We start from the raw sequence: 24585 nt of genomic DNA, 5'->3' as shown, positions 1-24585 counted from the left end.
ATCCTTTGATAGGCGTCTCGACCAAATGAGGAATAATAATAATAACTTTATTTTTGTATACCGCAATACCACAAGCAGTTCAGAGCGGTTTACAGAGGAAGAGACTGTATACAGACAGCGATGTTACAAAAATGACTTTCAAATTACATTAGCATGTCAAGATTTATCCGGAAGCATTTCAGAGATACAACAAGACAGGAAAGGAGTCAGAGAAATTTATCAAAGATATAGGTTTTAATTGACTTCCTGGAGGGTGCATTTGAAATGAAGTTGGTCAAACATTTATTCAATTTGCCTGCTTGGAATGATAATGATCTATCAAGGAATCTCTTGTAGATACAGCCCTTCAAGGATGGAAAAGCAAACAGGTAGGCACTACGTGTGCAAGTGGTGCCTGGAAATTTGAAATTGCGCGACAGGTAGATTGGGGATGAACCTGTTATGGTTTTGAAGCAGAAGCAGGCAAACTTGAAAATGACCCTTGCTTCCACCGGCAACCAGTGTAATTTTTTGTAATATGGGCTTACATGATCCGATTTTTTGAGACCATAAATGAGACGGACGGCAGCATTCTGAATGGCTTTCAATCGTTTGATGGTTTTCTTAAAGGATCCCAAGTATATAATATTGTAGTAATCTAAGATGCTTAAGATCAGAGATTGAACCAGCAGTCGAAAAGAGAGGAAGTCAAAATAGTGTTTAATGGTACGAAGTTTCCATAAGGTGAAAAAACATTTTTTAACCTGAGCATTAGTATGATCTTCAAAAGACAAGCATCGGTCCAGGATGACTCCAAGGATTTTGATAGTAGAATTAATTGGGTAATCTAAACCATTTAATTTCAAAGAGGTATTCATGATCTTGTAATTAGGACTTGCCAAGAAAATCTTGGGGTTTTTTTTCCGAGTTCAGTTTTAATTTAAATTGCGTAGTCCATTATTCTACCCTAGTGAAGTGAGTTGTTCTGTCTCTTTCGTCAGTGAGGTTATGGGAATGATAATTGTAATGTCATCTGCGTATATATACGATTTCAATTATAAGTCAGATAGCATATGTCCCAATGATGCCATGTAGATATTGAAAAGTGAAGGGAAGAGAGGATCCCTGTGGAACTCCACAGGGATTACACCAAGACTGAGAGAAGGTTCCTTCAGTGTGAAACTGGTAAATGCGTTTTTTTTTAAGAAGCCCGTAAACCAGTTTAGTACCTGTTCAGAAATGCCAATAGACTCGAGGCATCTAAGACGAATGTCATGGTCAACAAGGTCAAAGGCACTGCTCAAGTTGAACTGAAGTACCAGTGCGCTTTTTTCCAGGGAAAACAAATGGAAAACGTAATCAGTCAGCGAAGCTAAGACTGTTTCTGTACTGTAATTTGTGCGAAAACCAGACTGGGAGTCATGTAGAATGTTGAATTTCTCTAAATATTTCATGAGATCAATGTTAACTAGTCCTTTCATTAGTTTAAGAAAAAGTGGTATGTTGGCAATAGGTCTGTAGTTGGCAGCCGAAGAAACTGATTCCTTGGAGTTTTTAATAATAGGAGTCACAAGGATATGGCCAAGTTCCACTGGAAAATAGCCTGTACACACACATAAAGAAACCCAGTTATAAAGTTCAGCTTTTGAAAGGGAATGGAGCTGATTTCATGATTGTCTAATAGGCAATTGGATTTTTCATATTTTGAGTAAAGCTTGAGAAATTGGTTCCAATCTGGGATTTCAAAATGATTCCAGATCATATCAGCAGTTGAACCTTCATTTTCTAAAGCAAATCTAATTCTTTTTTTTTAATTGAAATTTTAATATAATTTCACAAGAGATCTCTTGTACACGCAAATCAGAGAATTGAAACCAAGATACAAACTTAAAAATTTAAGCAAGAAAACAAATATTAAATCTTTCTTAGACCACATTATCAGAGGAAGAATATTTAGAGTGAGGAGCAACTCAATAAAGAAATTTAGTAATAAAGAAATTGGCTTAACAGTATATGGTCCTCATATTTCAAAATCATGACTATCATTATTAAACTGTCCCGGTTGACATTTTCTTCAAATCCAGAAATGATCTAAATTGTTCCGGGATAAAAAAATGTATACTTAACACCTAAGAATTTAATTAAACACTTGCATGGGTATGCCAAAAGAAATGTTGCTCCAAGTGCTAATGTTTCTGTCCTCATTGCTAAGAACAACTTTCTCCGTTCCTGTGTAGTTCTTGTTACATCAGGGAAAATCCAAATTTTCTTTCCATGAAACAACATCTGGGAATTACGAAAAACAGTCTCATTACTGAGTTCAAATCTTGTTCAAAAACAAAGGAAACCAATAAAGTGTCTCTCTCTGTTTGCACATCCACCGATGATTCAAAAATCTCTGTAAGATTTAATGGCTCTACGGCTTCCAAGCCTTCACCTTCTATAGAGGCAATTAGTACTTTTTTTGAGGTAAATAATATAAACGATTAATTGGTGGTATATGTTCAGGAGAAAATTTTAGCACATCTATTAAACATTTCTTAAGCATTTCATGAGGAGAGACTCCAAGGAATTTTGGAAAATTCAAAAAGCGTAAATTTAACCTTCTATTGTAATTCTCTATTTGTTCAATTTTTCTATTTAAAAGATTTCTTTCTTTCAGAATCCCCTCTGTTACGTGCTGTAATTTGTCTGTTTTTTCTTTAAGTATCTTAGTTTCTGTAGAAAACTCTTGTTTAGTATCTTTTAATGACTTCCCCAGATTGTCCACAGTACTTACAAGAGTTTTCAATTCCTGGGAAGATCCTGTAACCGTTAAGTTTAATCTCTCGAGAGCATCCCATATACTCTCAAGAGTCACCACAGCAGGTCTTCTAAGTTCAAGTTCAGCTGCATCAGCTCCCTGCTCTCTCTACTCTTGTTCCCTCTCGGCTACTGCCCCTTCAAACAGGGTCTCCCTTGACATTCCCTCCGTACAAGGGTCACCTGACAGAGCCGCGGGAGGAGCAGGACGCGGTGGTGGGACAGTCGCTGGAGGGGAGAGAGATATCTCCAACCCGAAATCGCTGGTAGCTCCACTCGCCGACGAAAGCCCAGGACCTCCAGAACATGTCAGACTGCTGGCAGCTGCTGCATACTCCAGGATCGATCTTTGTTTCGGGGTAGAAGTCCTCGTTGGTAAGGGGTCCAAACGAGTTACACCCTTCCTCTTAGAATGAGGCATCTGGCAAAACGAGCCGAAAACTGCCCGAAGGAAAAAGTAAGTCGTAGAGACGCGCTGTAAAAGTCTGTCCTCATCTTTCCCTGATTAACACCATATTCTTTCCAATTTACATACTTCTTGCTTTAAAACCATTAAATCAGTATCATACCGGCTGACTGATAAACGATGTCTTTTCTTACTTTCGTTCAGTGGTGCAATATTGTTTAGAATATAAGAATTGGCGGCGGCTCTTAGGTCAAAGACCAGTGCCCTAACTGAGACTAGCCTTACCTCCGTACGTTCTGGTTCAGCAGGAACTTGTCTGTCTTGAATCCCTGGAGGGTGTTTTCCCCTATAACAGCCTCCAGAAGAGCGTTCCAGTTTTCTACCACTCTCTGGCTGGAGAAGAACTTCCTTACGTTTGTACGGAATCTATCTCCTTTTAACTTTAGAGAGTGCCCTAGGATGAAATTTGGATCTAAGTCTGAGTTAGATATTAAGCTATAGTGCATCCAAAATTCTACTGGGTTCAGTTGTCCTCTTGTCCAAATCTTTGAAATTGTTCCTTGGTTTCATTTTGGGTTGTTTTTTTAATCCAGCATAATTGGTTTGACCAAGAGGTATTAGTCCAGGTTTCACCTTTAAAACTTACACTGAGGGTAGTTGAAACATTGGAAAGAAATGTAATCATATCTAAGTGGTGACCTTTCTGATGGGTTTTTTTGTTCAAACCCCTTACCATTTTCATCGCCTTCCTCTGGACTACTTAACATAACATTGTGCTTATAGACCGCGTTACCAAAAAGTTCTACGCGGTTAACAAAAAATTATAAACATTAAACATAATCAAGAATGAATGAATTAAGTAGTCAGATATTTTCAGCTGTTTTCTAAAATGTCTATAGGAATCAGCTGAGAGCAACAGTGATCAAAATTCATTTTCATGAAAAGCTGCCTGGGATGCCAAAGAATGATTAAGAAATTTCTTACTTTTACAACCCTTTACTGAACACAATACTCCAAGTGTGGCCTTGCCAATAAAGGGGCCTCAGCACCTCCGTTCTGCTGGCTACTCCTCTTTCTATATAGCCTAGCATCCTGGCTACTCCTAAATCGCGCTCTGCTGCGGTCGTAGCTAAAGTCTCACCATTAAGGGTGTAATTTCTGCACAGATTTCTGCTGCCAAGGTGCATGACCTTACATTTCTTAGGGTTGAAGCTAAGTGGCCAAGTCGAGGACCAACGTTCCAACAAGAGTAGGTCCTGTGTCATACCGTCAGGCAAATTGCTATTACCTACTATGTTACACAGTTTGGCGTCATCGGCGAATAATGTTATTTTACCTTGAAGCCCCTGAGTCAGGTCTCCTACGAATATGTTGAAAAGGATCGGGCCCAAGACCAAGCCCTGCGGCACTCCACTGGCTACCTCCGACGTTTTGGAGAGGGTGCCGTTAACCACCACCCTCTGAAGTCTACCACTTAGCCAATCATTGACCCATGTAGTTAGTGTTTCTCCTAATCCCATCGATTTCATCTTGCTTAATAACCTACGGTGTGGAACGCTATCAAAAGCTTTACTGAAGTCCAAGTACACGACGTCTAAGGACTCTCCCAAATCCAGTTTTCTGGTGACCCAGTCAAAGAAACTAATTAAATTGGATTGGCAGGACCTACCCTCGATAAATCCATGTTGGTGGGGATCCCGTAGATTCTCTTTGCTCAGGATCGTATCTAATTCATGTTTAATTAGTGTTTCCGTGAGTTTACTCACTATCGATGTGAGACTCGCTGGTCTGTAATTCGCAGCTTCTGTCCTGGAACCCTTTTTGTGCAGTGGAGTGACGTTGGGCCGTTTTCCAGTCTAAGGGGACTCTTCCCGTACTTAGGGAGAGATTGAAGAGCACGGATAACGGTTCTGCTAGGACATCACACAACTCTCTGAGCACCCTGGGGTGTAGATTGTCCGTTCCCATGGCCTTGTTCACCTTGAGTCTTGATAATTCATGGTAGACAGCGCTGGGTGTAAATTAGAAATTCTGGAATGGGTCATCCGAGCTTTGCCTTTCCTTCAACTGTGGACCGGGCCCCAGTGCCTCGCAGGTGAAGACTGAGCAGAAGTATTCATTTAGAAGTTCTGCTTTATTGGAATCTAACTCTACATAATTCCCTTCTGGTTTTCTAAGGCGTACTATCCCGTCTGTTTCTTTTTCTGTTGCTAATATACCTGAAGAAGGATTTGTCCCCTTTCTTAATGTTCTTTGCTAGATTTTCCTCTATTCGAAGTTTGGCCTCTCTGACTGCCATTTTGACTGCTTTAGACCTGGCTATATAGTCTGTTTTAGCCTCCCTTGTCCCAGATTGTTTGAAGGAAATAAATGCTTTTTTCTTTCTTTTAACGAGGTCCGATATCTCTGTAGTGAACCATTGGGGTCTGTTGTTTCTTCGTCGTTTGGTTTTGGTTTTTTATTTAGTTTTCATTTATTTATTAAAGCAGCCTTTATTAACAGCCCGATGCTCCTCCCTTATCAGTGTGCATCCAATCCACTGCTGACACTTTTTTGGTGCCTCTTTCAAATAGATCAAATATCATAGCCCCACTGTCGTGTGTTCACATTTATTCTGCGTACGAGTTTATCTCATCAGTGCAGAGACCTTTTCGGTAAGTCCATTTTACTCTCCCTTTTTTATTTTCCCGAGTGCTGTGGTTTTATTCTTTGGTTTTAATAGAAGCTCATTTGAGCATTAATTTAGATCTTTCCCAGGTTTTACTTTTCATCTACCCGGTCGGCTTTTCTTTGAGCTATTCTCGGCTTATGTTTTCAAGATACACTCTATATTATCAGCTGTTCATTTCCCATACGTTTACTTTTGCCCTGTTTAGATCTATATAGTCTAGGCATACTGTTTGTAACTAGCCATCATTTTAAGTATGTATATGCCCTATTTTAGGGGGGGGGTTAAGTTCTTTTAGCATGTTATTTCATTAATTCTAAGTTCAGTGTTACAATATGTTGTTCTTGGTTTTTAGTTTACACATTATTTATTCTTTTCTATGACATGTTCGCATCGCAATTTTACTCAAAAGTATAAATAGGTATCCATATTTCCATTCAAGTTTCATCATGGTGCTCTGGTTTTGGCTCCAGTATTTATCACTTCCGTCCACCAGGTCTGGCTATCCGTTACCGTCTCGTATTTTAAAGACTCACTCGTTATAATTAGCAGTGATCCACACGTCTCTTCATAATGGACATGTCCGATTTTAGCATTTGAATCTTAGTACTATGGGTTTGGTCTTTTCGGGTTTCCTTTTTATAGTCTGCTTTTTGTCTGGAGTCTTTTGAGTTTAGAATTACATTTTATGACATATTTTTGTGGTTATAATTGTATGACATGTCTAAATCGGTCAAGTTATCCATTCTTTTTATTATTTTTTGTCCCCTCATACAGTGGCAGACCACCCTGGGTGCCAGCCCTAGGGGAATACACAGCCGGCTGGATCCAGAACCTTCCTAGCTGCTCTAAATGGCACCTGCACCTCAGCGTGGCTGCTGTACTTATTCCGAAGCAGAGTTGGCAGCCGCCCTGAAGTGCAGGAAGGTCCCGCGATGACTGCATTTGCCACCTCTGCTTCTGGAAGATGTAAGTGACGGCGGAAGGGGTGGACCGGCAGCTGCAGTCATTGTGAAACCTTGCCGCAACTCCCTGCATCTGCCGGCCCACCCCCTCCAACGTCACTTACATCTTCCAGAGGCAGAGGCACCTGAAGCAGTCATCATGGGACCTTGCTGGTTTGGAGGGAGAGAGGAGCATAGAAGGGTGGTGGAGAGAGAAAAAGGGGGTCAGGGTGGTATGGAAGGGTGGTGGATGGAGAGAAAGGGGGCAGATGCTGATGGAATTGGTGTGCAGGGAAAGGAGAGAGAGACATAAGGGGGAAGGATACTGGATAGAATTAGGTTGGAGGGAAAGAAAGGGGGCAGATGCTGATGGAAGTGGGGGGGAAGGGAGAGGAGAGAGTGAAATGCCAGACCATGGGGGTGTGGGAGAGGGAAGAGAAGAAGAGGAAAGAGATGCCAGACCATTGGAGGAGGGAAGGAAAGAAGATGGATGCCAGACTAATAGGGGTGAAGTGAGAGATGGAAGGGGAATACAAGGAGAGAATATGCCATATAGAAGGGGCAGAGAGAGAGGGTAGACAGTGGGTGAAAGGAAGAGAGTGACAAGACTATGAGGAAAGCAGAAACCAGAGAAGACTATGTAGAAAAAAATTATGTTTATTTTTTTGCTTATGGGGAGATGCATCGCTGTTTCTGTGGTGTTGCATTGTATGCAGAGTCCAGCTTCTTGGTGGTTCAATTTAACCTTTGTCTATGTTTTTCTATTTTATCCCTCCTTTTACAAAATTGTAGAGCGTTTTTTTAGCACCGGCCATGGTGGTAATTACTCAGAATTCTATGAGAGTCTGAGCTGTTACCACCATGGCTTTGTAAAAAGGAGAGGAGTTAGTTTGTGATTTACATATTCCATACTAGGCGAAGGTGTTTTCTGTGTTCTGTGTATTCGAAAGACATGGTTTTCAGGTAGGATTGATCTGTACTAGTCTGGCTTGTTTAGTTTTACAATGGGTGTATTGATGTACTGCTCACTGCAATATGTAAGATGCTGACTTTTCCTAGGTACACTCTTGTGTGGATTGTTATTAAAAATCATGTTTTTCATACAGATGGGGGGGTGTCAAAAAATGATGGGCCTTGGGTGTCACATATGCTAGGTATGCCACTGCCTTCATAGTTTATATCTAATCCACAAGCCTGCTTTTAGAACCTACAGGGTATGTATCCCTCTGATTCATGACAATTTCACTTCTCATGTTATCTTATCCACTCTTTTTATTATACAACTGCCCAGATAAACATCATTCTTTGACGTGATTGGACCTTGAAAACTAATGGCAACAGTGTTCTCCCCAGAAATTTTTTCCAGCCATGAAAAACATTTGCTGTATTTATTGTGCCACAAAAAAACATTTGCTCCGTTTAGTGTGCTGGAGTTAAAAAAGTTTGAGAGACGCTGCTCTATACCATTTGAAAGAGGGAAAATATCTAATTATTCACTTCTAGAATTGGATACTTGTTAAATTTAATAAAAATATTATGGAACAAGTGTCAAACCTTAAGAAAGGCAGTCGTATTGAGCATTGGAAAATAACTAATATAAATAATACACATTTTAGGCTCCTTTTACTAAGCTGAGATAGCGGTTTTACCGCGCGCTTAGCTCGCGCAGAATTGCCGCATGCGCTAGACGCTAACACCAGCATTGAGCTGGTGTTAGTTCTAACTATGTAGCGCAGCAATTCTGCACACGCTAAAAACGCTATTGCAGCTTAGTAAAAGGAGCCCTTAATTTTCCCCACCACCAAATTTCCCCGTCCTGCCCCACCCGGCTGCTTTTTCATGCCACCTGGCTGAAAAAAATTTCTGAGGAGAACACGCTAAACGCTAACACGCCCATTATAGTCTATGGAGGTGTTAGCGTTTAGCGCGCGCTAAATTGGCTAGCGCCCCTTAGTAAAAAAGGGGGACAGTTTTAGCAATTGCTAAAACTCCTTTTTTTTGGGGGGGAGGGGGAAATAGCCAAGCGATGTTAGTGCATCAATCGCTTGGCTACTTTGCATGGGGTTTTAGATAATTTGCATGGCCGGATTGGAAAATGAACGATCGAGGTGGGGGGGGGAATATACACATGGTTGGCCGTTTTGTGTATCAGGTCGGTAAAAGTGATCGTTGCTAAAGCTTTGAAAACAGGTTTAGTGACGATCACTGACTTCTAGTGCATCTAGCCCAGAGATCTCAAAGTCCCTCCTTGAGGGCCGCAATCCAGTTGGGTTTTCAGGATTTCCCCAATGAATATGCATTGAAAGCAGTGCATGCACATAGATCTCATGCATATTCATTGGGGAAATCCTGAAAACCCGACTGGATTGCGGCCCTCAAGGAGGGACTTTGAGACCCCTGATCTAGCCCTTAATCAGTTAAGGCATAATCCCCCCCTTTTTTTTTTTTTTAAAACGCAGGAATGATTTTAATGCACATGTTTTTTGTTTAGTTCTCTTATTCTGCTATATTTAGGTATTGCTTTATTTTGTGTTTTAATTTTATGTATTTTTAATTATAATCTAGTTGCTCAACTTATAGCCCAAAAAGGTGGGCTATTGAAATGCTTGTTGAATGCACTTTTCTTTCTTTAAAAAAAAAAAAAAAAAAAATTAAAATTTCTAAATTGTTCACACGTAGACTCTCTCCTTTCATTTTTTCATTTGTGGCACTTTGCCGAAAGAGCCAATTAGAACTGCATATTTAATATTACTGTATATGTTACATATAGCTGCTGATAAGAGTACATGCAGATATTAAAATTGGCATAAAAATGTCTTAATTAAAAAAATGTTTGATTTCTGGTGCAAAGACATAGGAGTCTGTATGCTAGGTGAATATCTTCTAGTTGCGAGTTGCTTGCAGAAGGATGTCAGTCGCATCTTTCATCTCTTCCTCCTTCACCAGTGGAGTATAGTGTCCTCTTCAGTTTTTCCTTTTGCAAACAAGTTAAGAAGGTGTGTTCTGATCTGCTCTGTTTTTGCTCTTTTTGGGTACTTTTTCATCTGATTTGTGAGGCTTTGGTGCCCAGAGGTCCCACAATGGGAGGGGGGCAGCTCTGCCTGCGAGAGGATGTAGACTCTGCAAGGACAGTTTGCAGCTCGCATGGCAATCCCTAGGTGTACCTTGTGAGCTGGCCAAGCTCAGAGTCCATTCCCCTAGGAGGTAGCTCGCCTCTTGATTTATTAAAGGCTAGAATGCAGGTTGTAGGGTTTTCAGGGAGTCAGTTGTGTTTTTATCTCCCCCCACCCCCCCCAGTCGCATTGCGAGAATTTGTGGGGGTTTGACAGTCTGTGTCGGACCAACTAGCATCCCAAAGATCTCCTCCAGTTTTGGCTTGTTTCTAGCACTGTTTGAGGCAGAAATTCTTTTTCATTCAGTCAGGCTGCAGGAAAGTTGACACAGGCAGGCACCAGCACAGCACAGTGAGTACAGTTAATTTTTCCCTACAGGGAAAATCGGAGAGGGGGGTTCTAGGGCCAGATATAGTGTCTCCAAACCCCTTTCCCTGAATTATTTGAACTTCAAAAGAGCCCCTATACACCGTTTTTGGCATGAATTTGCTGGCAGTAACCATCTTGGATTTTTAACTTTTTCTAATGCCTCTATCTACCTCAAAACCCCTCAATTTGGTTAAAAATTGACTGGAATAGACTCCTCAGTTTGTTCTACCCCTACATCATGCCAGTTTTTTTGCTGGATGGTCGGCGGAGGAGCTTGACCTCTTTGAAGGTGTGAATAAACGTGGATAAAGGTGAGTCGGTTGATGTAGTGTATTTAGATTTTCAGAAATTTTGACAAAGTTCCTTATGAGAGGCTCCTGAGAGAATTAAAGAGTCATGGGATAGGAGGCAATGTTCAGTTGTGGATTAGGAATTGATTGTTAGGTGCCATCGACTCAAATTTGAGTCCTAGTGACTTGATGAACATAAAGTGTTTGTGGCAAAATACAGAAGTAGATTGCTGGGCCTTTCTTGTGTGCAGTATAAATTCAATGTTGCCACTGTTGCATCAAACATGATTCTCTGTCTCCAACACTGCCCATCTGCTGCAGCCCAGAGAGGCTGTACATCGTTAGTCTGATATCTCCGCTAAAACCTGTATGCCTTGGGAGGCCCTACTAGTACTGAAACTACAGATGGCATAGCTTTAAGTTTCTCAGATGCACGCAAGTCCTAGTGGCATGACAAGCCCATGTACCATGACTAGAATTGGTTATTGGTTATCGGACAGAAACCAGAAGATAGGGTTAAACGGCCATTTTTCTCATTGGAGGAAGGTAAATAGTGGAGTGCTGCAGGAACTCTTCTGGGACTTATTTGTAAATGAACTGGAAATTTGAATAATGAATGAGGTGATAAATTTGCAGATGACACTAAACTGTTGAAAAGTTATTAAAATGTAGGTAGACCATACAAAATTGAAAGACTGGGTGTCCAAATGGTAGATGAAATTTTACTGTGGACAAATTCAAAGTGGTGCACTTTGGGAAGAATAACCCAAATCATAGTTTCTGAATGCTAGGTTTCACCTTCGGGGTCAGCGTCCATGAAAAAGATCTGGGTGTCATTTTAGACCAGTGTTCTTCAACCGCCGGTGCGCAAAAATTTCCTGCTGGTCCGTGGCCCGATGAGTTGAGTACACGCATGTATCACTCCCTCCTGTGCAGCAGCTAACGTTTTGCTTTCCTATCCCCCCCTCCCTCCCTCCGGAATAGCAGTGGCTCTCTTCCCAGCCTCCAGACAGTGGCTCCCGCCTCTCCCCTCCCAGCAGCTCTCAGTATTCTAACTTGCCTGCAGCAATGTCAGTAGCGTCAGCGCAGTGATTCAATTAGGCAGCTTTGGGGCTTTTGCTGAGTCATGGCCCGCCTCTGATGATGCAACTTCCTCTTTCCTCAGAGGTGGGCGCGACCCATCAAAGGACCCAAGGCTGCTAAGCGAATCGTTGTGCTGATGCTACTGTTACTGCTGCAGGCAAGTTAAAACACTGAGCTGTTACTAGTCTGGGTAAGGGAAGGTGCTGAGTGGGATAGAGAGGTGCCTGGCAGCAATGCTTAGTTGTATGAATGCTCTTGGGCATGTTTTGGAATTGGCCTTGCCTTACCTGGGAGTATTTCTGTTTCTTACGGTGTCACCGCTTTTCTTTTCTCTTTTCTCAAGAGTGTGAGGGGGTGGTTGTTGGATGCCTGTAGTGTGAGTATTGGGGGGGGGGGGGGTTCTTTTCTTATGATAGTGGAGATCAGCCGTTGGTTGATTGGAAGGTTTGCTTTTTATATAAAAATAAGGTAAACTGTTTTATTTCTTTTGGGTGTGGCATCTGAGTGGAAGCCTGTATAGTTGGCTGCTTTCCTATATTTAGTGGTTCTTGTTGTGATTATTCTGATGCACTAATAAAGATATGTTTAAAAAAAAAAAAAAAAAGGTGCCACACTGGACTGGAAACGGAGGATGATGAAGGGGGAGATGCTGCTGGTCAAAGGAAAAGAAAGGGCTGCTGCTACTGGACCGGGAAGGAGGGAGAAGAAGATGCTGCTGGATTATGGGGAGGTCAGTGGAGAAGGGGGTAGAGAGAGTGACTTGGTGGACGGGGACAGTGGACTCATGGAGAGAGAGATGCTAACAACAGGGGGAGAGCAAATAAGGCATACAAGCCATAGGGTGGGGGGCCTGGGCTCCGGGCAGAAAAGAAAAGAGAGATGATGCTCAGAAGAGATGCTGTGCATGGAGAATAGGGACAGACATAGAGGGGGAATGCTGAATGGAGAAGAGATGGGACACAGAAGGGCAATACTGATCACAGGGGTACAAAGGGACAAGGACGCAGAGAGTAGTGGTTTTTATTTCAGTCTTAGTAGTTTGCCGGTCCACAAAATAATTCTTTTATTTCTGCCGGTCCATAGGTGTAAAAAGGTTGAAGAACACTGTTTTAGACAATACACTGAAACCTTTTTGCCCAATGTGTGGTGGTGGCCAAAAAAGCAAACAAGATGCTAGGCATTATTAGAATAGGGAGGGTAAACAAGACGAAGAATTTTATAATGCCTCTTTATTACTCCATGTTGCGACCTCACATTGAGTATTGCATTCAGTTCTGGTTGCCTTATTTCAAAAAAGATATAGCGGAACTTGAAAAGGTTCAAAGAAGAGGGATTAAGATAACGGGGCTGGAACTCCTCTCATATGAGGAAAGACTAGAGAGGTTAATAATACTAACAGTTTATATACCGCAGGACCATGAAGTTCTATGTGATTTACAATGATTAAAAGATGGTACAAATTGAGTGGAATTAACAGAGTTAAAAGCTAGTGATTAACAGCTCTAGGGATCAGTTATTGTGGAGTAAGAATTGTCCTAGATACTTCAGGAACAGATATGTCAGCTGCCTAGATACTTCAGGAACAGATATGTTTTAAGGCATTACCTAAATTCCCCATAAGTAGTAGGCGTAAACAATTGTTCTAGGTTAGGGCTCTTAAGCATGGAAAAGAGACTGCTGAGGGGAATTATGATTGAAGTCTATAAAATCCTGAGTGATGTAGAATGGGTACAAGTGGATCGATTTCTACTCCATCAAAAATTACAAAGACTGGGACACGTGATGAAGTTAAAAACCAATAGAAGGAAATATTTTTTTCACTCATTTAAGTTCTGAAATGCATTGTCAGAAGTTGTGGTAAGAGCAGTTAACATAGCTGGTTTTAAAAAAGGTTTGGATAGGTGGAGGAAGAGTCCATAGTCTGCCATTGAGACATACCACACATATATATTGCATAAACCTTTCGTTGTATGTGATTTACAAAAGAGGTAAAACTGATCAAAGTCAGTGAACTACAACATAAGAGGTAACAGCGGTTAACAAAGAGTTGGCAAGGAGGTAAACCAGGGCAATTTGCCATGTAGTGTTTTGTAGATAAAGTGGCTGAAAGAGGTATAGCTGACCAGTGTCTGTAATCTATATTATCCCAGGACAAGCAGGCATGATATTCTCACATGTGGGGTGACGTCATCTACGGAGCCCCGATGCGGAAGCATTTTCAAGCAAACTTGATTGAAGATTTAAGTTTGCTCTGCTGCTCCACGCATGCGTGCTTTCCTGCTCCACTAGGGGGTGCATCCCCTCGTGGTCTCCAGTTCAAAATTTTCCGCGAGCCTAGAAGCCGTGTTTTTCAGGCTCTGCCCCAACTGCCTTCTAGCACCGCGATTTTTTTCTTGTTTTTTCACGATTAAGTCGCTGTGCGCGAATTCTTTACCTTTTTATTTGATTCCTGCTTCGTTTTCGACGACCCGGAGGCTTCCGGGTCCCCGTGGCCGCGTGGCTAATCGAGCCGCGGCTACTTTCGATTTAATGTCCCGGCCTTTGACCGGCTTTAAAAAGTGCACCCGGTGCGAGCGGCTTCTTTCTCTCACAGATCCGCATCGCCGGTGCATCCTCTGTCTGGGGGCGGCTCATCCAACCGACTCCTGCCCCCAGTGCGCTAATTTCCAAAACCGGGCCCTCCGCCGAAGAAAAGCCCGCATGGCGGACCTCTTCACCCCGGACCAACCCTCCACCTCGGCCTCGAGGTCGGCCCCGGCCTTGACCTCGGCCCCGGATACCTCGGCATCGCCTCGAGACTCGACCCCGAAGTCCTCGGGACAACAGAAAGCCTCGGCCCCGGGTAAGTCCCCTCTTCCCTCTTCAGGTTCTGTAACAGCGAAGAAGCCAACCTCGGGGACAACGTCAATGCATGGCGGAAGCCCCATGCTTACAGCCCCGACTAAGCCCTCCAAGCCTTCGGGCCGTGCCTCTACCACACGGGAATACTCTGATACGAGGTCGCCCCTTGTGGAGTGCACCGAGGCAGTGGACATGCCTTCGATGCTGTCCGTGCCCGTCTTCCAGGACCTACTCCGAGCGATGATCACGTCGGAGCTGTCCGCTGCAATGGCCCAGTTTCAACCGGCCTCGACCTCGGATGTGCCAGACCAGCCTGAGCCTCGCACCGAACAACCTCGAGGAAAGGTGCGCAATCCTCGCCGCATCCCATCCTCCTCGGACTCCTCGCCGAGGCGCCCGAGACGTTCCCCCTCCGCAGACCGCCGAGGGGCAAAACGTCGGGCTAAAACGACAGAAACCTCGAACCGCCGTGCCTCCAAGAAGGCCCGAGGTTCACCAACTCCACGAGGCCGTTCTCCCACACCTCGTACGGGACCACTAAGGGTGGCTGAGTTATCACTCTCCAACCCACGCATCCTCCGAACTCCCCCTCGGACGTATCCTCCGAGGGAGTCCGGATCGAGGTCACCAATCCGACATCGATCGGTACCCCTAACCCCGGCATCGTCTCCGAGGGGCTCCTCGAGACGCCGAAGATCGACAACCCCGGAACACTCTCACAGTGCTTCCCCAGCCTCGGAGCATGGATCAGAGCATGAACCTCGGTACTCGAGGGAAGCCTCCCCATCCTTCTCCACCCGACGAAGGTCTCGTTCCCCGACCCCGCACGGGGCCCCGGGGACATCTCACCCATCCTTCACCCGCTTCGTCCAAGACATGGGCCACGCATTGGACTTAGACCTCCAGTCCGACTCCAGATACTCTAAGGAGTACCTGGCGGAGCTGGATATGCCATCAATGCCCAGAGAGTCCCTTCGCTTACCACCTAACCCGGTACTCCAACAGGCCTTCTTCAGGAACCTGGAGACCCCCTACATGGTCACGGCTGTACCCTCCAAAATGGAGGCCAAGTACCGCACAGTGCCTTACCCGGGATTCGAGCAACCACAGCTCTCCCACCAATCACTGCTAGTAGAATCCTCCTTGAAAAAGGCTCACCCGTCCCGGGTCTCAGCAGCGGTCCCCTCAGGCCGAGAAGGCCGAACCCTGGACAAGTTCGGCAGGAGACTATACCAAAACGCAATGATGGCTTCTAGGGTGCAAAGCTACACTTTCACCTTCACATCCTACCTCAAACACCTCATTGGACTATTAAGAGCCTTTGAGACTGACCTACCGGCCTCCCGGCAAGGAACGTTCGGCCTGCTTTTAGAGTCCCTCTCCAACCTGCGCCTTCATCTATTCCACGCGGCCTACGATGGCTTCGAACTCTCCTCCAGAGAAGCAGCCTTCGCTATCGCCATGCGCCGACTAGCTTGGCTGAGCCTGGTCGACATGGACCCCAACTTACAGGACCGTTTGGCTAACCTCCCCTGCGTGGGAAAGGAATTGTTCGATGACACTTATCGAGGCGGCTACAAAACGCCTCTCCGAACATGAACGCTCGTTTGCCTCCCTCGTCCGGCAAAAGCCCAAACCGCCAGCGTCCAGGCCGTATAGGGCCCCTCCGCGCCGCTACCCACAAAAGTCCACCCCTGCCTTCTCGCGGCCCCCACCCAGGCGTCCGCAAGCCCACCACAGGGCCATGCCCAAGTCCCAACCGCCTGCGACCACCAAACCATCCCCGTCTTTTTGACGGGACACGCGGAAGGGGGCGGGCCCCCTCCGCCATAGTCCCAGGCCTCCTTCCCATCGGGGGTCGACTCAAAGCCTTTTACCCTCGCTGGGAACAAATCACGTCGGACGCATGGGTCCTTGGCGTGATCTCATCAGGGTACTCTCTCAACTTTCGGGCCATTCCCCCGGACAACCCCCCAAGGAATTGCCCTCCCAACCGGACTCAGCTATCCCTACTCCTCTCCGAAGCCCGAGACCTGCTTCGCCTGAGAGCAGTAGAGAAGGTTCCCCCCGACCAACGGGGGAAGGGCTTCTACTCCCGTTACTTCCTGGTACCGAAAAAAACGGGAGACCTACGCCCAATACTAGACTTGAGACACCTCAACAAATTCCTGGTACGGGAAAAATTTCGGATGCTCTCACTACCGACACTTTACCCCCTGATCGACGAGGGCGACTGGCTCTGCTCCCTCGATCTCAAGGAGGCGTACACACATGTCCCAGTGCACCCCGCTCACCGCAAGGTCTTGCGTTTCCAGGTAGGGGACTGGCACCTACAATACCGAGTCCTTCCCTTCGGACTAGCATCATCACCTCGGGTCTTCACCAAGTGCCTCGTGGTGGTAGCAGCAACCTTACGTTTCCAGGGCCTCCAGGTATTCCCCTACCTGGACGACTGGCTAATCAAAGCCCCGTCCAGGGAAGGGGTTATCTCAGCGACCCAACAGACTATTACCTACCTACAAAGTCTGGGGTTCGAAATAAACTTCCCAAAATCTCAACTACGCCCCTCGCAGTCCTTGCAGTTCATCGGGGCCACGCTGGACACGGTTCGCCTCCGTTCCTTCCTCCCCCCTCCGCGCCTGGAGGTGTTAGTAAGTCTGAGCTGAAGGATCTCCCTGCTGACCTCGGTACCAGCTCGACAGATGATGACCCTCCTGGGCCACATGGCCTCCACCGTCCATGTCACACCCTTCGCCCGCCTCCATCTGAGAATCCCTCAGTGGACCCTGGCGTCTCAATGGCGTCAAGACCGGGACCCGATCGACCGCCCCGTGACAGTGACTCCTTCATTGCAACGATCGCTCCGCTGGTGGGCCGACTCTTCAAATATTTCCAAAGGTTTGCTCTTCCTCACCCCACCCCACAGCAAGGTACTCACCACGGACTCGTCGGAGTACGCTTGGGGAGCCCATCTGGACGGCCTACGCACCCAAGGAATGTGGTCAGCACAAGACCGTCGCTGCCACATCAACGTGCTAGAACTTCGGGCCATCTATCTCGCAGCTGTAGCCTTCCAACATCTGCTCCACGACCGAGTGGTTCTCATCCGAACCGACAACCAGGTAGCGATGTACTACGTAAACAAACAAGGGGGGACAGGGTCTTGGTCCCTTTGTCGGGAAGCCCTGCGCCTCTGGAAATGGGCAATCTCCAACAACACCTTCCTTCGAGCGGTGTACATACAAGGAGAACAAAACTGCCTGGCGGACAGACTCAGCCGCCTCCTCCAGCCACACGAATGGTCACTACAGTTCGAACAGTGGGGGACACCTCAAATAGACCTGTTCGCGTCCCCTCACAACCACAAGCTGCCTCTCTTCTGCTCCCGGATATACTCCCCGGACAGGCTCGAGGCCGACGCCTTCCTCCTCGACTGGGAGGGAAGGTTCCTGTACGCGTTCCCGCCGTTTCCTCTGATACTGCGGACGCTTGTCCACCTGAAAACAGTACAAGCCACCCTGATCCTGATTGCCCCTCGCTGGCCACGCCAGCCGTGGTTTTCCCTTCTACTTCAACTCAGTGTCAGAGATCCACTGCCTCTGCCTCTGTTTCCCTCTCTACTGTCACAGGGTCAGGGTTCACTGTTACATCCCAATCTTCAATCTCTTCATCTGAATGCTTGGTTTCTCTCCCCCTGACTGCTCTCCCCGTGTCCCAATCAGTCAAGGAGATATTGGAGGCCTCTAGAAAAACCTCGACGAGAACCTGCTACTCCCAAAAGTGGACCAGATTCTCAACCTGGTGCTCCTCCCACAGCCAGGACCCGGTGTCGGTCCCCGTCCCCCTGGTCCTTGACTATCTACTCCAACTATCTCATTCCGGCCTAAAGACCAACTCCATTCGAGTACACCTCAGTGCAATTGCGGCCTTTCATCATCCCCTGGAAGGGAAAGCCCTCTCGCTCCATCCCTTAGTCACTCGCTTCATGAAGGGTCTGCTGAACGTCCACCCCCCTCTCAAACCTCCCCCGGTGGTTTGGGACCTTAACGTGGTTCTGGCTCAACTGATGAAACCTCCATTTGAGCCACTAGACAAATGCCATCCAAAATTCCTCACTTGGAAGGTAATTTTCCTACTCGCGCTCACGTCCGCACGGCGGGTTAGTGAGCTACAAGCTCTGGTAGCGGACCCACCCTTCACGGTATTCCATCACGACAAGGTGGTACTCCGCACCCATCCAAAGTTCCTACCTAAAGTAGTGTCTGATTTCCATCTCAATCAGTCCATCGTCTTACACGTGTTTTTTCCAAAGCCCCACTCTCACCCCGGAGAAGTGGCGCTCCACACTCTTGACTGCAAAAGAGCGTTGGCCTTCTACCTCCAACGCACTCAGCCACACCGGAAAGTCCCACAACTGTTTCTGTCCTTCGACCCAAACCGGTTAGGCCACCCAGTTTCCAAACGTACCTTGTCCAACTGGTTGGCCGATTGCATCTCCTTTTGCTACGCTCAGACTGGTCTCGCGCTGCATGGTCGAGTAACGGGACACAAAGTCCAAGCGATGGCAGCCTCCGTAGCGTTCCTCAGGTCCACACCTATTGAGGAAATCTGCAAGGCTGCCACGTGGTCTTCGGTTCATACCTTCACCTCCCACTACTGTCTGGACTCCCTGTCCAGAAGCGATGGCCGGTTCTGCCAATCGGTATTGCGAAATCTATTTGCTTAAATTGCCAACTTCCCTCCATCCCTCTTCAGTAAGCTTGGAGGTCACCCACATGTGAGAATATCATGCCTGCTTGTCCTGGGATAAAGCACAGTTACTTACCGTAACAGGTGTTATCCAGGGACAGCAGGCATATATTCTCACAACCCGCCCACCTCCCTGAGGTTGGCTTCTTGGCTAGTTAAGTGAACTGGAGACCACGAGGGGATGCACCCCCTAGTGGAGCAGGAAGGCACGCATGCGTGGAGCAGCAGAGCAAACTTAAATCTTCAATCAAGTTTGCTTGAAAATGCTTCCGCATCGGGGCTCCGTAGATGACGTCACCCCACATGTGAGAATATATGCCTGCTGTCCCTGGATAACACCTGTTACGGTAAGTAACTGTGCTTTGTAACTTGGCAAGAGTGGACGGTAGTTGAGGTTATATCCCTAAGTCTCTTTAAGAAGGACTGCAGAATTTGGAGAATAGGTGTGTTTTTAGGAGCTTTCTAAAGTGCATATAGGAAGCTGATGCTTTGACTAGTTGGTTCAATTTTGGGTCTCTGGAGGCGCTTGTTATGATAAGAGTCTGCTGATGAATCTTTTCTGAGTGCATCCTTTGAGGGAAAGGTGAAGCATGATTGTTGATGAGAGAGTGGGCTGGCCAGGCTCAGCGAAAATGAACTGATTAGTAAGATAGATGGACAATAAGCTATGTAGTGCTTTTATAGAAGAGGCAGCCAAATTTGAAGAGCACTCATCTCTCTATCGTCCGCCAATGCAGTTTTTGATGGAACAAGATTTTGTGGTCTTGAAGATTAGCCTGACTGCAATGTTTTGGGTTTTGTGACCTGGATTGGCCACCATGAAAACGGGATACTGCGCTAGATGGACTATTGGTCTGACACAGTAAGGCTATTCTTATGTGTGCCATGGGGCATTCAAGGGAGGGGTGGGAGCCTCAGAATTGTGTCTCACCCAGGCCTTTTGATCTTAGCAGCCCCAGACTGGCCTTGCCAGCCTTGGTATGCGGATCTAGTTCATCTCCAATGGGACAGAAGCTTCAAACTTAGGTTCATTTCTCAATCAGTGTCTGTTTCCCATGGAGAACCCAGATCACTTTGGTCTTAAAGCATGGCTCTTGAGTACATGGACTTAGCACCTTAAGAGTATTTGGAAGTAGTCATTGTTACTCTCCTCTGAGCTAAAAATCCTTCGGTTGTGTCCTATTCTAAGGCCAGGAAGGTTTTCCAACTTTGGTGTGCCAGCGATTAAGTAGAGCCTTTCAGGGTGCCAATTCCTATGATCCGTGCTTTTCTACAGGCCAGATTAGAAAAGGCCTGGTAGCAGTCTTTCTAAAAAGTTCAGGTGGCAGGCCTCTCATGTTTTTGAGCTTGAGAGGGAAAGTTATCGCTAGCATCTCATCCAGATTTTTGAGGAGGGTTCTCAGGTTCTGGCCTCCATTATGCTAGCTTTCCTGTCATGAAATCTTAATATTGTCCTTAAAGGTCTTAGTAAGCCTCTGTATGAACTGCTGCAAGAGGCATCCCTCCTGGACCTCTTGGTCAAGACAGTATTTCTCGTAGCAATAGTCTCAGCAAGAAGGTCTCCGAATTACAGGCTCTTTAATGCAGAAAGCCATATCTCAGGATCACAGACATTGTGATTTCTCTCTGCACTGTCACTTCTTTTCTGCTGAAAATTGTTTCAGCTTTTCATGTCAACCAAGAAATTTGTTTGCCTGTGGGTTCGACTAAGCAAGATGGGATACTGTAGAGGCTGGACATGTGCCGAGTTCTACTCCATTATTTGGAAAGGACCAATGACTTTCACCTTTCCAACCATTTGTTTGTTTTAACCAGTCGTCAAGACGAGGCTGACCAGCTTCCAAGACATCTATTGTCAGATGAATTTGCATATCAATTTCATAAGCTATGGTAGACAACTGCCTATATCTATCAAAGCTAATTCAACCTGAAGTGTGGCATCTTCATAGGCAGAGGCCCAGGAAGTTCTGCCTGAAGAGATTTGTAGAGCAGCTACCTGGTTTATTCTTCATACTTTTACAAAGTTCTACAGAGTGAACATGACAGCATGAAAGGACGTTGCCTTTGTATCTTCGGTTTTGCGGGCATGCTCATCTGTCCCACTCTAGATGTCAAACACTGCTTTGGTACATCACTTAGAGTACAGACTCGTATGTCTATGCAACAGAATGGAAGATTAGGTTCTTACCTTGATAATCTTTTTTCTGTTAGAAGACATAGGAGTCTGTTTTTCAATTTGCCTGCTTTCTGCTTCGGACAAATCTCTAGTCCAAAACTGGAGTTTTTCTCCTGGTAGTTGGATGGACATGTACATATACATTTGCTGCGTTTTGGAGTCCTTACATGTTAGGGGCTAGTTGCACACAGCAGGTTGGTTCATATGTTGTATGCTCATGCTAATTATTCTTTAAAATAAGTTACAGAGCAGAACAGAAATGTATTGTGTTCTCAGGGAAGTTCCCATGCCTCTCCTGATTTCCTTTCTCATAGTAGAGCTCAACTGCTTTGGTACAAACTGAAGAGGGCACTATATTCCACTGGTGAAGGAGGAGGAGCTGAAAGATGTGCTTGACATCCTTCTGCAAGCAACTCGTGACTAGGGGATATTCACCTAACATTCAGACTCCTGTGTCTTCTAACAGAAATAAGATTATTGAGGTAGGAACCTAATCTTCTTTGTAAAATGCTGCTTATTATTATTATTTGGATCTGGTACAATAGAGTTTTGAAGATTTTTTTTTTTTTTTTTTCCACAGCCAAAAATCCCTTTGGTCTAGATTTTGGAAAAATACAAGTAAGTTCATAAATATATTGTCTGGATTGTTGATGGTTGATATATTTTGAAAGTAGTTATATAAAACATGACTTAACACAATTTGGGCTAAGGACCCTTGAGGGGGGTCCCTGTAAAGTGAGGACCTGAGGTCCAAGACAACATTCTACCACAGTACGAATGAAGCCTGGACAGGAAAATACCCAAGATCACAAAGTATTAGTCTTAATAAGATGGAGTGATTAAATCAAAGGTGATGAAGAAATCTAGTAAGAGCGTTATTGAATTCTTATGTACTTGATATATCGCCTTTCAATTTACAGAATCAGAATGGTTACTCTAAAATAGTATCAGTAAGAAAAGAGAATTACACTTCCCCCTCCCCATTCATGGTTTCCACACTCACGGTTTCACAAATTCATGATTTTTTTAGGGGGGTGGTGGGGAAAACCCCCCATATTTTATCACATTCCTGCCTTCCTCCCGGCATCCCGGCCTTACCTGGTGGTCTAGCAGGCCTTAGGGGCAGGAGCGATCTTCCTACGCTCCTGCCCCGTGCAGATTGCCAATAGGAAATGGCTGCCGTGAGCTCCCGCCATAGTCTCAAGAGACTAAGGGAACTCACGGCAGTCATTTCCTATTGGCGATCTGCCGGGGCAGGAGTGTAGGAAGATCGCTCCTGCCCCGAAAGCCTGCTAGACCACCAGGTAAGGCCGGGATGCTAGGGGGAAGGCAGGAGGGAGTCGAGGGTGGGTCAGAGCCGGACAAGAAGATATACATGGTTTTTCTCCATTTGCAGTCCAGCTCTGCCTCTATCCCCCTCGAATACCGAGGGAGAAGTGTACAATGAACTGACAAGAAAACTGAAGCTAAAAGTAATAAACAAGGGGAGATCTCCTGCATCGGAGTGTTTCATCGGAGGGGATTGTGCCTCTCTCCCTGGCTTCCTGCAGCAGCGGTTTTGCTTCTAACTACTTGTTCCTGGCAGGCATCTTCAGAGACGGACCCCTGACGTCACCGGGTCCGTCTCCAACAATTTAAAACCAGAACGCCGCCGCGGTTGCGGCCGCAGCCGCACGGCCGCAGGGCGTGGCCGAAGGGGCGTGCCCTAAGGGGCTCGCCAGGCCCCTTGGGAGCCCCTTGGAGCCACGAGGAGCCAGGGAGTTGGAGATTATTTATTTGCCTATTGGAATATAGGTACGAATACAGGAGATCTCCAGATCCAGGATATATGATTTGACTTGTATCAGTGCCTGGTGAGACGCTGAGGGTACGATTGGTTATATTTCAACAGCGATTAGACTATTTGTTAGTCGCGATGCCGAAGAGACGGGGTAAAAGCGCCGCTGCAGCCTCGCGACGTCTTGAACACCCCCCTCTCGCCTCAATTGAACATTTTCTTCAGCGACTTCAGAGGGAGTCAGTAGGTTCGGGGAATCGCCCGCTGGACTCTGCGACGTGGAGTGACGCCGGATCGGAAGCCCTTGGGCTGGATACCACGCTGAGCCCCGACCAGAGGAGTCCACCTCCCCCACCGCTGAGCGCGAGCTCCCCATGTGAAAGGAGTGGGCCAGGAGTAGCAGCACTCTCTGATCATGAGGCTGTAACATCAGGGAGCCAGCAAGGTGAAGTCTCTATGGCTTTGTTAAGTCCAGAGACGGTTCCAGCGGATAGAGAGGAAGGAGGAAAAAATCCAGACCAACAGACAGAAGGCAGCCAAGGTGAGTCTTCCCCAACTTTACATGAGACTTTCTTTAAATATCAGAAACCAGCTGAAGTGACTCTTGATTCAATTTGGGACCTAGTTTCCAAACTGGGAGACTCACTAACTAAACAAATTAAAGAAGGTGAAAAGAATATAAAAATTCAAAAACAGACAATAGAGGAAAATAAACAGGAAATTTCCAATGTCAAAGAAAAATTGGGAGGTATCGAAAATGAAGTGAAAATGATTAAACAAGTTCAATCTACAATAATAAATGATAATCAAAGTATTAGAAAAAAATTGGAAATTATGGAAAACAACTATCGGACTAATAATCTACGACTGTTGAATTTTCCCAAAATCTTATCAGTAAACCCGAGAGAGATGATAAAAAGGTACTTCATGGAGATATTTAATATTCCTGAGGAATCATTGCCTCCTCTCACTCGAGTATATTATTTGCCTATGAACGCAAGGGGTCAACATTCGGAGGATAAGAGACAGGAAATACAAGACCTTCAACAAAATTTGACAGCAATTTTGGAAACATCAGATAAAGATTTGGTTAAACCAGCAACTCTTATACTATCTGTGGCATTGCTGCCGGATAAAGATTGGATTTTGAAAATGTTCTTTAGGAACAAGAGTAAGGAGTTTCTGGGTTTGAAAATTCAAATGTTTCCAGATGTTAGTAGAGAAACTCAGAATTGTAGACGTCAGTTTCTTTTGCTGAAAGCAGGAGTTACACAGCTGGGTGGCATTTTCTTTTTACGTTTCCCATGTAAATGTATAGTAAGATATCGAGATAATAAGTATGTGTTTTTTGAGCCATCTCAACTTACAGCTTTTCTGACACTGAAACG

At 45.6% G+C, this 24585-nt stretch overlaps 1 protein-coding gene across 1 annotated transcript in view; it reads left to right on the top strand.

Annotated features, from left to right (window-relative positions):
- The window catches only part of LEMD3 (LEM domain containing 3), a 385365-nt gene that overhangs the window by 6931 nt on the left and 353849 nt on the right, over nucleotides 1-24585 (top strand). The window contains exon 2 of the mRNA XM_033958493.1: nucleotides 22001-22038. Within this exon, the coding sequence (XP_033814384.1) occupies nucleotides 22001-22038 (38 nt within the window). The remainder of the gene's footprint in view (nucleotides 1-22000; nucleotides 22039-24585) is intronic.

This window comes from Geotrypetes seraphini, chromosome 9 (genome assembly GCF_902459505.1).
Source record: "Geotrypetes seraphini chromosome 9, aGeoSer1.1, whole genome shotgun sequence".
NCBI classification, from domain to species: Eukaryota; Metazoa; Chordata; class Amphibia; order Gymnophiona; family Dermophiidae; genus Geotrypetes; species Geotrypetes seraphini.
This window is presented reverse-complemented; position numbering and strand designations above follow the sequence as displayed.